The 17049-nt window shown below is 44.3% G+C and overlaps 1 protein-coding gene across 1 annotated transcript in view; it reads right to left on the reverse strand.

The window, feature by feature from the left end:
- LOC137256635 (golgin subfamily A member 4-like) overlaps positions 1 to 17049 on the reverse strand; it is a 56008-nt gene that overhangs the window by 15278 nt on the left and 23681 nt on the right. Inside the window, exons 13-16 of the mRNA XM_067794538.1 lie at positions 10739 to 15143; positions 9328 to 9458; positions 7850 to 8047; positions 6020 to 6064 (exon numbers count right to left, since the gene is read on the reverse strand). Coding sequence (XP_067650639.1) covers positions 6020 to 6064; positions 7850 to 8047; positions 9328 to 9458; positions 10739 to 15143 — 4779 coding nt within the window. The remainder of the gene's footprint in view (positions 1 to 6019; positions 6065 to 7849; positions 8048 to 9327; positions 9459 to 10738; positions 15144 to 17049) is intronic.

Consider the following 17049-nt stretch of genomic DNA (forward strand, 5'->3'; position numbering starts at 1 on the left):
CAGCTTTGAGACGACCAAAGAGGGGCAAGAAGCACTAACAGTCGAGCTGGACCCTGGGAATCAGTGGCAGAGGTGGGAACGCCCACAATACCCTGTCCGTCCAATCGAGTTGGAAGGCGTCCTGGGCGATGGCTCTCGGATCCGGTATCCGAGAGCAAAACACCGGAATCTGGTTCGTCCCCCCAGAGGCAAACAGATCCACCTGGAACGACCCGAACAACCGGGAGATAGTCTCGACTATCTCCCGATGTAACATCCACTCGTGTGGAGCCAGAACACGTCGAGAGAGCGCATCTGCTCGAACATTGTCCACCCCTGGGAGATACACGGGACACACCCGCACGTTGAACTGGTCACACCAAAGTAGAGACTGCCACGCCTCCTGAAGGAGAGACTGAGACGCCGTACCGCCCTGTTTCAGGATATAGGTCATTGCCGTCTGGTTGTCCATCTCTAGACGCACCACACAGCCGCTGACCATCTCCCGAAAATGTCGGAACACCAGCCGGACAGCTCTCAATTCTAGCACATTGATGTGCAGGTGCGTCTCGTTCTGCGACCACAGGCCCGAGACTGATTGACTGCCCAGTACACCCCCCCACCCCGTGAGGGAGGCGTCTGTCTGAATTGAGAGATCTGGTAAGGGAGCGTCCAGGGGCAGTCCCCTGGATAGATTCCCTACCACTGTCCACCACCGTAAATGAGGAAGTAACCACCCTAGAGCGTGGAGCATTGTCTCGTAGCTCTGGGAATGAGACCACATCCGAGCCAAGGCGTACTGAATGGGCCGCATCCTCAACCGCGCTCTCCAAACAATGTCCACTGTCACCGCCATGTTGCCTAGCAACTGGAGCCAAGTCCGAGCTGTGGCCGAGGGGGACTCGAGAAATTGTAGAACAACTCTCTGAACTTTGGAGATTCGATCCGGAGATAGGGAGACCAAGCCTCGCGCTGTCTCGAATCGTGCGCCTAAGAAGATCAGATCCTGTGTGGGAACGAGTTCTGATTTCTTTAGATTGATAATCCAACCCAACTTGGTGAGAATACATATGACTGCAAACGTCGCGTCTCGACTCAAGTGAGCGGCAAGTGCCCGAAGGAGCCAGTCGTCCAGGTACGGATGACAACACCTGCCCTGTGACCTGGCCACTTGCGCTGGGATTAGCATAAGCTTGGTGAACACCCTCGGAGCCGTAGCGATGCCGAAGGGAAGCACCCGAAACTGATAGCATACCCCGTCGAAGGAAAACCGGAGGTACTTCCTGAACTGGGGATGCATGGGAATGTGCAGGTATGCATCCTTGAGATCGATGGACGTAAGCCAGTCGCCTCTTTCTACAGATGAGATCACCGACCTCAGTGTCTCCATCTTGAATGAAGGGACCTGCAACAATTTGTTCAGACCTTTTAGATTTAGAATAGGTCTGAACCCTCCGTCCTTTTTGGGAACTAGGAAATAAGTGGAATAAAATCCCTCTTGTTCCTGTCCCCTCGGAACCACCTCGATGGCCGCCTTGACCAGTAATGACTGGACCTCGGCGCGGAGCACCTCGGCTTTCTCCGAACAGCCGGCACTGGCGTGCAACGGATTCCGGAAAAGAGAGGTGGGTCTCGCTTCCACTGTGGTAAGTGGCCATCCCTGAGTGTGGATAGGACCCAGGGATTGGATGTGACCTTTTCCCATTCCGGCAGGAAGAGAGAAAGGCGGCCACCCACAGGGACATGTGGTAGAAGGCAGTGAATCCCCGACGTCGGCAGTACTCCGCCTGCTTGATTCGGGGTCATGAAGGGCACCAGAGGAGAGAGTACTGGGAAGTCGGTGCCAACTTCCCTTTCCTCTGAAAAAGATGCTGGGGCCCGGCAGCCTTGCCCTTACCCTTACCTTTACCCTTGCCCTTGCGCACCTGCAAAGGCTGCGCCCATTTGGCAGTGTCCTAGGTTGTAACCGAAGGATACACCGAGGCAAGGGTCGAGGGCCGCGCAAGAGACGAATGCGGCTGCTCCAATAAGGGTTTAGAATCCTTAAATGTGGAAACAGCCTCCGCGGCTTCCCGAACTACTGTTGCCGCTCCCGGAAACAGGGTGGAACCCATCCGGTAAGGCAACGCAAGAAGAGCCTGCTGCGTGGCCGGCGAATACCGCGCCACCGAGAGCCACAGCCTACGGAGGGCCATAACCGCAGACATCATCTGGCACGCTGAGGACCTAATCGAGTCCCGTGCCAAATGAGACTGCACCTCCGTAAGCTGCTGCGCTAGGGTCGAGGGGGTAGACTCCCCCTCGCCCCCCTCACTGTCCACCAGCTGGCGCTGTAACACCGAAGTGTACGCAGCATGGATGGTGACCTTGAGGCATTGCGCAGCGTTGCGGTACTGCTCCTCAAATGACCTATAGGCGGATTTGAGGGCAGTCACATTGGAAGTAAAGGGTGGTAGCCTCCGACCCTGCCTCGCCGAGGCAAGCGAGCTGCCAGATGAACCCCCCAGGGCAACCGACGCATAAATGCAGTCGTCTACCACAGGGGGGTTATAAATGCCGAGATCCCCCATCAGGTATCTCCGATCAAGCTCCGGTAAATCAAAGCGAGATCGGGATCCCGACAGGAGGGGGTTGATAACATCGGCTAAAATTGACGGGATGATGCGGAGCCGAGTATCCGCCACCTTCGTCGGAGCGAATGCCTCCCCCGGGAGCCGAAACTCCATGGGGTCGGGCGTCGCCACAACCACCTGAGGCAGGACAGTAGCTATACGCTCCCGTACCTGCCTCAGGGAGGCGCCGAGCGAAAAAGAAGCTTCGCTAGGCCCCTCCCGACCCTCCCCTTCCTCCATGATCTCCTCGACGCGATCCTCCAGCAACGACGTCTCTGACTCGAGAGACAGCTCCGGAGGATCGGTCGAGGGAACATCGGAGAGTGAGAGAGGCTCGAGAAGAGCCGAGCGGCTCGACGCCATGGACCCGACCGAGACCGAGTCCGTGTGACGCATAGCCGGCCCCGCTTCCCTAGAAAGACCGAGAGAGGTCGTACCCGAGTGACCGGCTACCGAAGTTGCTAACGGCACCGGTTCACTCACTAAGGGTGTCCCCACACCAGTACCAGAGGTTTGGCTGGGGATCCCTTGGGACGCCATATTAGAAGCCACACCCCCATCCGGACGGACGCCGATCTCCTGACGGAGACCAGACATCGTGTCCGAAATGAGCGTGTGGACCGAAGCCATTTGCTGCTGTAAAAGATTGGTTAGCATATCAAGGGTTAAGGGTTGTGATGGTTGAGACGGAGGTGCACTGGATGAAGTGGAAGCCACCGCGGGGTCGTGGTGGGGGGTGGGTGTTGGGTGGGCGACTGTACACTTCGCTGATTTGGAAGATTTCCCACCGCCGAAGAACCCTTCTTTTTCTCCCCTTTAGCATTTTTTGAGGGTGGCTCCTGGGCCCAAATGTCACCCCTCGCCTGAATCAGAGACCGATAGAATATAAGGTCTGCGTGCCTAGTCTTTATGGCCCTGGGTGAAAACCCCTGGCCAATAGCACACCCCTGGTCGTCATGTGCGTCTTCAGCGAGGCACCTGAGGCAGGACGTGTGTGAATCTTGGGGGGGCAGCATGGCGCTGCATTTTGAGCATCCTTTAAACTGGAAAAAACAGAACCAAGCTATGTAGTAGCAAGGTCCGTAAATCCACTAAGCACACATAATTTTTACAGAGAAAAATAAAACGCACAGGCGATATCTAATCTGTAAAAAATAGCAGCTATTATACTGAACTGTATGAATAGCCCCAATGCGCCTAAGTAGAAAAGCCATAAAGGATACTATACTAAAACATACCAATTGCAAGCAAAGGAAAAATCCATTATCACCCCATAGCAATAGAATCCACGCCTAATTTTTCTAATTAACAAGGCTGGAAACATTAACCATGCGGAACATGCTGACCACCATCTTGCCAGCCACATGGCTGAAAGACGCGGACACCACGTAAAGTTACAACATTTCATGAATGAAAAGGTCTAACCTATGAATTCCTAATAGCGCCCGTGCATAAAAAAGGAACCATACATACAGAGTTAGAAGTCTTCTCACTCATAGTTATCCGTAAGCTTTGACAGTACTTGTAGTCTTTGTGCTGGACGTCTGTCTCGTATGACGACAGTATGAAAAGTGAGGTGCGAGGTTCGCGGCGGGAGTTACCTGCTCTTGGCTGTCAAGGGGCCCAGGTAGGGGCCCTGTAGGGGTGGTCTCACAAGACAAAACGAGTTTTTTGTTTTGTAAAATATTTATTCAATATTGTTACAACTGTCGTAGGCATTTTAAAATGGACATTTTAATGCTATATATGTACCCCAAGGAGGACTTCTTCTGAAAAAGAATTGTGTAACCTTGATTTGTGGATATATAGGAAGTGTGGTGAAATTCACATCTTAAATGCATGATTTCATTTCATGTACTCACTGATTATTTTATTCATTGATTAAGCAAATTTAAATTCCTAATATTCCACTCACGAAAGAGACGTTTGTTTACCAAAGCCATCTGCAATCATTGCCCATTTGTGTGTACACAAAGTGTGTTGTTACCTTGTTTCAGGAATTAATATAGTCAGTTACAATATATCACTATGCATGATAGTCCACTGCAGTAAGTATCGACACCTAGCAGACAACAAGAGTGAGTTAGGTTTACTCTGCACTCAGCAATATTACAGCTATATGGTGGCGGTCTGTAAATAATCGAGTCTGGACCAGACAATCCAGTGATCAACAACATGAGCATCGATCTGCGCAATTGGGAGCCTGATGACATCTGTCAACCAAGCCAGAGAGCCTGACCACCCGATCCCGTTCAGACGACAAGATGGGAGAGGTTGGTGATAACAGTATCTTTTTTATATGACAGTCTTAACAATAAAATCTGGAATTAGTGGAATTAGTGATCTTGGGCTATTTACCTCAGTGCTGGACAATTAGGTTTACTATACTTACATGTACAGTGGAGATTCGGAACATTTTCATCAGTGAGGCATCACACTATGTATATCAAAAGTACTGCTTCTTGACACCAGTCAAAACTTAATTACAAGACAGCATGGAAATAACCGCGATCCACGAATTAAGGTTATCCACGAATTTGAGTTATGTCCTCTACCTGTTTTAGGCACTAGCAAATATGTCAAACTTAGTAGTGAGTGAGGTTTTACTGGGGTTTATTTAGCAATATTCCAGCAACATCAAGGAGATGCCACCAGAAAAGGGCTTGATACACTTAACCCATGTTGGGAATTGTACCCAAGTGACAAGTGGAAGATTTTACCGTTAGGCTACCTAAGGGCCTCCATACTTGCTATGCTGTAAGTTTGCATCACTTACAAAAAGTAGAGCTCATTGAATTGTTAGAAATCATCTGGCGACAAATCCATTCCTAGTTCTGTGAATGGTCACAGTCATAACTAATACATCACAGGCAAAAACAAAAGTTAGACTGTCATTCTTTACCATCACACCCCATATCATAATAAAATAGAAATATATCTATCATAGCAAGTTGAGTCATATTAAATGGTTGTACACATGAAAGACATTTTTACCAGTTTACCGATTTTGGGGTTTGGAAAATCTTCAGACAATTACACACACATTTTGTTCATAAACAGTTTTCTGAAATTATGTGTTAATATTTAAACTTGTGGGCTCCACACATTGTACCCATGTGGGGAATCAAACCTGGGTCTTTGGTGTGACAAGCAAACACTTTAACTACTAGGCTACTCCACCGCCCCTCATTCACAATTAGGAAACAAAGACATGTACCTTTCATTACATCGTCAGATTTCTGGTTTGCAAAATTTGTAATAAGAACAATGAAAAATAGCCTCATATCAGAGATTAGAGACTATGGATAAGAAATACTGTCACCACATTCAGCAGGCAGAAATAAATGAACATACATTTGTGAATACAATGATGGAATCAAGCGATGAGATGTCAAATAAATTGATGTATAAATTGTAAAATAAAGTACCTGTGGTTGTGCCATGGGATCGAACGGTGCGTGTTGATGGTCTGACTAAAAAGCAACAAACACAACGCTAGTAATATGACAACAACAAACAAAATGTCAGAGCACAAAACAAATATCTGAGCACAAAACACTCTCCGGGGTATGAGACTTACTACACTGCCACAGTTATCTCCCTTACAAACAAATACATTCCATGTGACATTCTGCTTGGTAGCCTGAGAATCAAGGGTTCAGTCATGCATAAACTGATTGTGTCATTCTAAAGATTGAAACAGTGTTTGCCTTTGACATGAAAATGAGGGAGTCATCAACATGGTTTTGGGAGTCAACTTCAGAATGGAACTTTCATCAAGACATCAACTGTGATTTTTTAATAACAACAAAAAAAACCCAAGGTCAGGTATTTAATACACTGAGCAGTTAACTGGCAAACAACAAACTAAGGAGTTTTAAACAACAGCAAATTACATGCATACACTGTCTGAACTTAGGTTCAGAAGCATTGCATTAGCAATGATGTAAGCTTCTGTATTCACTGTGTATTGACTTCTTTGAGTGGCATCAAATATTTGAGATAATTTGCGCACCAAATATGCTGACTTTCTGCTTCAGGGCAAACACTGATTGAAATATATAGAAAAAAGACTGATGATGCTGGGTTGTGAGTTTTAAGCATCAAATAATGGCATCAGCCACTTTAATGAGTGAGCAAATAATGTTTATGCTTCTAAGATCATTCTACTGTACTTAGTAACATTTCATGACATGATCAGTAATAGGCTATCATTCACTGCCCAATCACTGTTTCTCAGCTCAATCTGTGATCTTTGAACAACAATACATTAACAAGCATTGGGTATGAGTTGGTATAAATATGAAGCTGAAATTTGCACTTTCACGTTTCAAACAATTTTGATAAATTATTCAAACAAACCATAATAGATATATCTGGATAACATATGACTCTGTTGGTAGGCTTGGGAGAGATTTGCTTGCAATCACTATCATGTTCATACAGACGGACAAAGGATGATGATGCTGATTTCAGCGAAACAATAATGAGATGCCACTTGATCTAACTTCTATGGCAAATAAATACATATGAGAGTGTCAATTTTTGCAATTTGGTAAGCTGTGTTTTGATTCTACTGGAATTGGACTCAGTATAGCAGTGTAACAAATGACACTGACTCTTAGTTTACTTAAACCGAATTGGAATCCCCATGAATGACAGGTTGATAAAGACGATGTTATCATGGCAGTAGAACTACAACCTTACCTTTCTGCAATGATATTGCCAACTATGCATTACAACAGAATCTAGGTCTACAACAGCACCAACACAATGCCTCTACTCCGACATGCACACTTGCCACACTCACTATAGGATGTCAGCATGGCCTTGTAAGCTTTAAGACTCTCATATGTCCTTTCAGTGAGGTAATAAACACATTCTGCATTCAGAATGATTTTTAGAAACCTTATACATGGCACAGACTAGTGACTGAGAGTGGTTTAATGCTGTATTGAACAGTGTTCCTGTCATATCACAGCATGTCTACTCTGGACATTTGCGTATGAATTAGATCCACCCAGAAGACAACTTACACACAACATGAAACTGTTTCACGGAACACTGCAGAGGATGTGCATCATATCTGACAATCTACATTCAGTTAACGCATGTTAATCTAATGCGAGCCATGACAGGTCAGCTCTGGCTTCCTAATTTTCAAAAGAGCACTTTCCTCTAGTACTGAGGTCTAGCAGCAAAAGAACAAAAGATTTTAGTGGTGTAATTGTGAGTCTTATGAGAGTCACCTCCCCTACCTTTCTTTCGTGGTTCCATTCTTGGGTCAAAGCCGAGACTTCCTCTTTATGGAATGTTTCCCTATCTTGAAGAGTCTTCTCGTATGACATTTTTAACTTCTCTTCCATTTCCAACAGCTCCACCTGGTGCTGTTCCTTAAGGGTGGATAACTCTGACTGCAGGGCTGTCAACTGTTCTGTCATCTCTCTTTCTCGTTCCTACAGACAAATTGATGGTTCATAGCCTGGTGACACCTATTATTTCACAAAGTTTCTTGGCCAAGACAAAATAGCCTGTTTCTAAATAATCAATAGTGACCATGACATCTGACAATCTTCATCTAACTCTTCCACACAGGTCCAGTCCAGGGAATACAAGCCACTTTGAGATGGCGTACAATGTATCGTTGGGATTTCTTGCAATGTGACCTTGACAACTGACCTCATGTCATGAAAAACAAAAGTATTTGTAAGGACATCAGAGGAAATGAGAAAGGGATAAACATAGGACTGTTTATCCCTTTAAAAGTACTCACTAAAAGCCTCAATAAGTACTTTATCTAACTCAACATTTCAAAGAATGGCCTGTCCTGTTCACCAAGCATAATAATAAAACCTTGAAGGATGCCTGCCTGTATGACTTGTTTTCAATGACATGTGACTGTGTGTGTGAAATGGGTACTAAGCCGATTCAGCAATATTCCAGCAATATCACAGCATATGACACCAGAAACGGGCTTCACACATTGTACCCATTTAGGGAATTGAACCCGGGTCTTCAGATTGATGAGTGAATGCTATAAACACTAGGCTACCCCACCATCCTCACTGAAACGTGAAGTGTCATATATCTGGACTGGCATAATCAATGAGTCTAGGTCAGTTTGAAGAACATCACAAACCAAAAGACAAACCTTCAACTATATGGTGTAATATATGATACATAAAGAAAGTGAACTCCCATTTGGTGTTTGCTTAAGGTGAAAGTAAAAATGTGATGTCCCTGCATTCAAACCTTGCCAAAGCACTCTGAAAGAATATCTGAACAATGAGGACAGTTCTGTGGATGTTCAACTTTTGTAATACAACAAAAGTGAAGTTTTGTTGTAGCTGACTAACACCATTATCAAGCTAGGAACCTCACTCACATTATAAACCGGACAAAAATAGTCAGGGATATATTCAAATTTTGAAATTATAAATAATGATCCATCTACTTATTGACACAATGATAAAATACCAATCCTAAAAATACCAATATCCCTAACATATTTTGTCCAGTATAGAGTTGTATATCCATGGAACTGTCCTCCTTGTTCATCCCACAACTTCTAAATGACCCTCAAAGAAAATATCTAAAAGGTCTCACACTTTTTCCCCTGAGATTTGCACTCTTACAAGTTTCAGCAAAACTGACACTGTATGATAGTTAGATGCAGCATCGGTAGTAGCACCAGTCGTGACACCCTGACCAGAGGTAACCTGACAGAGCTCAGTACCTGCAAGGCCTCCTCATGCTCGTGCTGCAACTGCTCATTCCTTTCCTGAGCTTCATGAAGATCTTTGTACAGCTCCTCCACCTGCTCATGATGCTCGTGGACGATCTGCTGCTCTCCAAGGTGACTCTTGTCTGAAACACACTCTCAATGCTACTTACAGATCTCACTGGCCTTTGCCTTCAAACAAACATTTGCTTTTGCATGTCAGCTTGAGATAGTTGTTCTAGTTAGTTTGAGTCAAATTGTCTAATGCTCAGGGTCACCTAAACGCGATAAAGGATGAAGATTTTAATATATCTCTGGCTGCCCATTGTTTTGACTAGTAAATACGGTAGGACTTTGGTAACAAGAATGACTTGGTTCAATGGTAGGATTGGGTATTTTGATTGAGTGACTATGGTTTTATGCTGCTTTTTGCAATATTACAGCAATATCACAGCTGTGGACACTAGAAACAGGCTTCACACACTGTGCCCATGTGGGGAATTGAACCCTGGCCTTCAGTGTGACAAGCGAACGCTTTAACCACTAGTCTGCCATGCCACCCATTAAAGGCTGTAGATCCAGGGTATTACATGACAGGACTGAGATAAGTGAGTGAGTATTATGCCGCTTTCAGCAATATCCCAGCAATAGCAAGGCAAGGAACACCAGAAGTGGGCTTCACACAGACGTAAAGTTCTATGAGTGAATGAGTGAGTTTTGTTCAGTTTTACGCTGCCTTCAGCAATATTCCAGCTATATTGCAGTGGTCTGTAAATGATAGAGTCTGAATCAGACAATCCAGTGATCAACAGCATGAGCACCAGTCTGAACAACTGGGATACGGTGACATGTGTCATCAAAGCCACTCATTAGGGGCCTCCTGAGACAAGCATTGTTGAAATTAGATAAGAGAAAAGTTAGGATACAGACCAAAGATATGTCTGTAATCCATATTCTGATCAACGGAAGGACCCAGATATGAGGTAGGGCTTTGACTGAACGTATTTTGATTTTTGATTCATATATATATTCATATAACGCCAATATCCAGATCACCTGCTCAAAGGTACTTCGTTTTCCCTTTGATCATTGGATGTCAGTCTTAAGTGGTACAATTATCAATCTCAACTCCCTTGGGATCATATAAGGTAGTATTCAGAAACAAGGCAGGATTCTGATCCAAGGAAGGAACTTAGGTTAAATATTGGTCTAAGATCCCAGACAGGCCTCAGATCTAGATCGGATCTGCTATAGGACAGATACAAGCGTAAGTTAAACATAGTGCCAGTTACTTACAGGTCAATCAGTCAGTCTATTGCAGCTTGGAACAATATTTCATATCTCATGACACACGTTTTGACAGTTGTTAAACATGTGAAAACACTTCTAAAGCATAAACTGAAACAAAAAACATGTACAAACTTACTGACAGCTTCGTTGAGTGATTCTTCAAACAAATTCTCTTTTTCAGCTAACTTGGTGTTGAACTCTCTCACTAGCTGTTTGATCTTCACAGCATGATCTTCCTCAATAGACCTTAGTTCTTCAGATTTATCCTTTTCCATCTTTTCAACTTCTTGTGAATGTAACTTTGTCATTGAATCAATCTCTTCTTCTTTCTCCTTCTTTAACAGCTGTAACTTCTTTTCCAGTTTCTTAATCTGTGATTCCAACTTTTTGATTTGACCTTCAAGTTCAGTTTTCATTTCAGCCTTTTCTTTCAAAGTTGCAGACATTTTGTCACTCAGTGTGTTATTTTCAGTGTTTAACTGTTCAATATTTGTCATCAACTCACTTTTCATTTTATCTGACATTTCAAGTTTTTGGACAGTTTCTTCTATTTCCCGATCTTTTTCTTGCACTACTTTGAGATGGGAGGATTCTAGCTGTTCTGTTTGCTTCAAAAACTCTTTTGAGGCATTTTGTTTCTCAGACTTCTCTTCATCAAGACTTATTTTCAAATTTTCAATAACAGTTTGTAAAGAAGATATTTTTTCCTTAGCTCTTGCTGTTACCTCTTCCTTCTCCTCAATCATCTGCTTTTTCATCTGAGCCAGGTACGTTTCTGCTTTTTTCTTGTATTCTGACACTTTGGAATTATTTTCTGTATCTTGTTTCAAGCTAAACTCTTTGATTTCTTCACTGTGTTTGACAGCCAATTCCTTCAGCTGTTTTGCACTCTCTTCTTTCAATCGTTCTCTCTCCACTAAACTTTCATTCAACTTCGCTTCAGCCTCTACAGCAGCTTGTTCACTCTGTCGTAAAGTCTCTAAAGTGGAAGTCAGTTCTGTACATTTCTGTTGGAAATCTGAAACGCTTTGTTTTAGTTGTTGAATCTCTGTCTCAAGGTCGGCAACTCTCACCTCACCCTGCTTAAGAGAATCTTCAAGTGTTTGTATCACTGATTCTTTCTCCGAAATAGTTTTCTGTTTTTCAAGAACCTTTTGACTCAGTTCATCACAGGAAGACTGTTGACTCTGTTCAATTTCCTTCACAAGGCTATCTTTCTCTTCCATGTCTCTCTTCTGTTTCATAATCTCTTCATCTTTTACCTGCAGAGATGAAGTAACCTGCAAGATTTCTTGACTCAAATGATCCTTCTCAGACGACACTTCCTGAACTCGGTTCTCCAATGACAATAAACTCTGTCTCACTTTTTCAAGCTCGATTTCCTTATCATTTGCTGTCTTTGACATCTCATCCAGTTTTCGCTCAAGATCAATAATGGTGTCTTTAGAAGTCCCTCCAGCTTCCTCAAGTTGCAGCAGACGTGTGTTTGCATGAGACAACTCAGTGGATACTTCCTCTTTATTCTTTACCTCCTTCTTCAACCTGTCCTCCAGGTCGGTAACTTTCTCCTTATTTTGTTCCTGAATCTCCTTTAGTTTTGTTACATATTTCTGTTTAATCTCCTTCATCTTCCCTTTCCATGATGTCTCGGCTGTTTCCATGTCTTCTCGATGTTTAGCTGCCTGGTCAACAAATTTCTGTTCATTTTCCTGCACTTTTTGCTGCAGCGATGTCTGCAACTCTGCGGAAGTCAACTGTGCATTGTTCTGCACATCGAGCAACTGCTGCTTCAGAAGAGTTACCTCTTCTTTGACTGCAACTTCTTGTCGCTCTAACTTTCCACGATATTCCTCGAGCTGACTCTCATAACTCTGAATACATTCCTGTAATCTCTCCTCTGTACTGGACACTTTGCCAGTAAGTTCTTTTAATCTCATTTGTAGTTCACCATCATTTGCAACCATTTCAGAAATCCGAGTTTCATAATCTTGCACGATCCTTGAATGTTCCTCCTTCAAGAGTTCGGCTGCCGCCTCCTGAGCAGCCTTTTCTTGCTGCAAGTTCTTAAAATTATTCTCCAGTTCTGACAACTGTAGTGTAACTTCCTGAAAGTGACTCTGTCCAGATTTCAAAGATTCACATTCTTCACTCAAAGACTGTATTTGGTCATTTTTACTCTGAGCTGTTTCATTGAGTGCTTTAAGCATCTCCTCCATTGAAGAGTTCTCTGTCTGGAGAAGAGTTACCTGTCCTTGATGATCCTGGAGCTGAACATCCTTCTCTTGAAGTTCTTGTGTATGTTTTTCCTGAACCTCAGATAGTTTTTCATTGAGTTCACTAATCACAGATTCCATTTTACTAATTTTCCCTTCATACTCACTCACAGTTGATTCACACGCACTCTGGCCTGATTGTTTCTCTGTATCCAGAGCCAACATAAGGTCGCTGATCTTAGTTTCTTTCTCATTCAACTGCTGTCTTAGTTCCAACAACTCCTGCACCTTTTCATCTCTGTCTGACTTAAGATCAGCAAGATCTGTTCTCAAACTCTCAATTTCTTCCTGAAGAGACTTTATCTGTGCTTCAAATGACTGTGACATTTCTGTCAGTTTGGAGGAATGTACGGATTCAATTTCTTTTTTCTTTTGTTCATTCTCCTCTGAGCTCCTCTGAAACTTTGCATCAAATTCATCCTGAACATTCTGAAGTTTACATTTCCACTCTTCGACTACTTCCTGAATGGCAGCTTGGTGGCGTTCTGCTTGGTCCCTTAGCTGTTGCTCTCGCATGTCCTCAAGACTCTTGGTGATGTCTTCCATCCCAAGTTCCTTCTGCTGAGTGAGCTCCTGGATCTTGGTCTCAACTTCTGCATCCTTCTCCCTCAGCTTCTCCTCAAACCTTTCCTTGATCTTGCTCATGGTTTCTTTGAACTTGGCCTGTTTCTCCTCAAATTGATTCCGGAAGCCATCCTCCAACTTCAGCATGTTTTCCTTCTCTGCAGCCAGCCTTTGCTCTAAGGACTGGATCTGGTTAGTGTACTGCTTCTCCATGTTTGTCTTGTCAATGTTCATCATGTTCTCTCTCTCCTCCCATTCCTTCTGCTTCTGGGCATTCTCCTCCTGATGTTTTTGTTTCGTCTGTTCTGCAGACTCCTTCAGCTCTTTGATCTTCCCCTTTGCCTCAGCTCTCAGCTGATTGAACTTCTCCATATTCTGAGCAAGCTTTACTTCCATGGCCTTAATGTCTTCATCCTTCTTGAGAAGAATTTTTTCTGTTTCTCCTTGCTTGTCTTCCAAAGATTTGACAAAGCTTGTGTTGTCATCAATCACTGTTCTCAGTGCTAGAATTTCATCATTCTTTGAACTTAATGTCTTTTCAGAGTCTACTAACTTTTGAACATATTCACTGAGATCCTTTTCAAGTGCAGCTATCCTTCCTTCCAAGACCTCCTTCTCTTCAGAAGCCTGTTGGCTAAAGGTCTGTTTACTCTCCTCCAACTTTTCTGTCAACTCTTTTTTTGCTCTACCCAGTTCTTCCAAAACTGATTCTAGTGATGTAAGTTTATCTTCCATGTTTGCTTTCTCCTTCTCAATATCAGCTTGACACTCCTCCAGCGTCTTCACTGTCTCCTTAAGCTGCCCAATGTACACATCCTTCTCTGAGCTTCTAGCCTCGATGTCACTTCGTTCCATAAGGATCAACTCTTTGTCAGCCTCCAGCTGTTTCAACTGCTCATCCTTCTTCACAACCTCCTCCTCCAACTCTCGAACCCGATTCTCAAAGATCTGCAACTGTGACTGAGATGCTGTGACAGCTTCAGACGTTTGCTGCTTTTCAGACTCAGATGCGTCCAATTTTTGTTTGAACTCTTCAACTAATTGTCCTTTCTCACTCTGTAGTGCATCAATTTGATGGTGCAAACTTGCGAGTTCCTGATTCTTACTTTCAATCTGATTCAGTAAATCTGTTTTCTCCGCTTCAGCTACAGAGGTTTTCTCATCAAGAGACTTTGAAAAGTCAACCTGATCTAAACTCATCTGCTCACACTTCTCCACCAAACGAGTGTGTTCAACTTCAAGTTGCTCTCTCTGTGATGTCAACTCCTGTACGCGATTCTCACTTTCAGTCCTAAAAGAATCAAACTCATCCTTCAACTTCACACTACTCTCTTCAAGCTCCTTCTTAGTCAACTCCAAACCATCAATCATGGACTGCAAATTGGATATCTGTTGCGTCAGTGATGTTTTAACATCATCAAACTCAAGTCGAACATTTTCAAGTTCCTTCTTAACTTTCACATTCTCTTCCTCCTTTTCAACAAGGTCAGTCTGCAGTTTGGCTATCTGTTTCTCATAGTCACTGGACCTTCCCTCCAGCTCACACTCCTTTTCCTCCATGGCGGCCTTGACCTCCTTTAGGTCCTGCTCCAGGGACTCCAGTTCTGTCTTCTTGTCCTGGAGCAGCTGTTCCTGATGATCCTTCACGGTCTGTAGCTGGGCCTGGTAGTATGACTCCAGTTCTGTGTTCGAGCCTGCCAGGGCCTGAAGGACAGAAATGGGTAGGTGAGATGAGGTGAAATGGGGTTTAATGATGCGTTCAAGATTACTGCATTTAAATTTATACAAACCTGTAGAGGTTATGAATTCTTTGAAGAATGTCCTCCTTGGGGTACATATATAGCATTAAAATGTCCATTTAAAAATGCCTACGACAGTTGTAACAATATTGAATAAATATTTTACAAAACAAAAAACTCGTTTTTGTCTTGTGAGACCACCCCTACAGGGCCCCCACTCGGGCCCCTTAACAGCCAAGAGCAGGTAACTCTCGCTGCGTACCTCATACCTCACTTTTCATGCTGAGATTGTCAGACAGAATGTGGGGAGGCGGGTGGCCGTACCCCAAGGAGGACATTCTTCAAAGAATTCATAACCTCTACAGGTTTGTATAATTCTTTTTCAGAAGAAGTCCTCCTTGGGGTACATATATAGCATAAGACAGACTCCCAACGAACGTGAGTCGGGAGCGGCATTCTGTCTGCTGATGTGTACCCTACACACACTCTCATACACTGCCGAAGCTGCGAGAGATAGAGAAATACACTTACCCAATCACCAAGCCGCTGATGTCAATCAGGCGGGGGCGGGGCAACATAAGGCCGAAAGAGCCAATCGATAATAACCCAGCAAAGGTGATTGACATATGACCACACCTCATGCCATTCACTGTAAATATTCCCCCAAACCAGCGAAGTAGTGCCGGGAATAACAGTGCAAGAGTAAATATGAGCGTATGTCGACGCTAATAGTGAAAAAACCGTCTATAGGTAGTTTCTCTTTGTGTGTTTTTTTTTTTTTTTTTATATATATATATAAAAACACCACCACCAGGGGATATCCGTCACCAATATAACAAGAAATGTTTCGTGAAAACCCCACCACCTCATGATAAACAAAGTCGAGATCTCCGACGCTCATTCAGCTAGGGGAATCACGACTCTGCCCACTGGTGAGAACTGTATGGCCAAACCGAGCACGTTCCCGTGAATGTTTGTCCAGTTGGTAGTGACGGATAAACGTGCTCGGTCGGCTCCAAATAGCCGCAGAGCAGATCTCCTCAATGGGCAGAGCCGCGGCATAAGCCTGTGACGTAGCCACTGCCCTAACAGAATGAGCCTTTAACCCATTAGGGATAGGTAACCCTTTATGAGTATATGCCATACAAATGGCAGAGACAAGCCACCTAGATATGGTTTGCTTGTTCGCCGGCAGACCAGCTCTTCCCCCGCCATAACAACAAAACAACTGGTTATCTTTTCGGATATCAGCAGTTCGTTTGATATAAGCCCTAAGGGTCTTACGGACATCTAAGACGTGAGCACGTCGAAGAGAGGTACCGGGCGAGGGAGGCTGCATGAGCTTAGGGAGCTCGATAGGCGCTGTAACATGAAAAGCGCCTGCGATCTTAGGACGGTAAGAATCCGGCAGTCTAATACTGACCCTGTCTTTGTGAAAGACGGTCAAAGCAGGATCCGCTGACATTGCATGAATGTCACCTACCCGCCTGCCAGACGTTACCGCCACAAGAAAGGCAGCCCTCCACGTTAACAGCTGGAGAGAAAGAGACGATAGCTCGTGAAAAAGAGGACCGGACAACCAGTCAAGAACGACTGACAAGTCCCACGGGGGACTAATCCGCCGGACAGTCGGACGGATCCTATCCACACCCGCTAAAAAACGCTGAACAAGAGGGTGCTGCCCCAAGAGAGCACCGTCAACAGGAATATGGAATGCCGAAATGGCCGTGGAATAGCCCCGAATAGTAGAGGCGGCTAGGCCTGACTCTAACCGGGACTGCAAAAATTCCAGTACTTCAACTAGAGTTGAAGAAAAGGGATCAAGAATCCCCCTGTTGACACACCAGCGCGCATAACAGGCCCATCTATCC

Source organism: Haliotis asinina, chromosome 11 (assembly GCF_037392515.1).
Source record: "Haliotis asinina isolate JCU_RB_2024 chromosome 11, JCU_Hal_asi_v2, whole genome shotgun sequence".
NCBI classification, from domain to species: Eukaryota; Metazoa; Mollusca; class Gastropoda; order Lepetellida; family Haliotidae; genus Haliotis; species Haliotis asinina.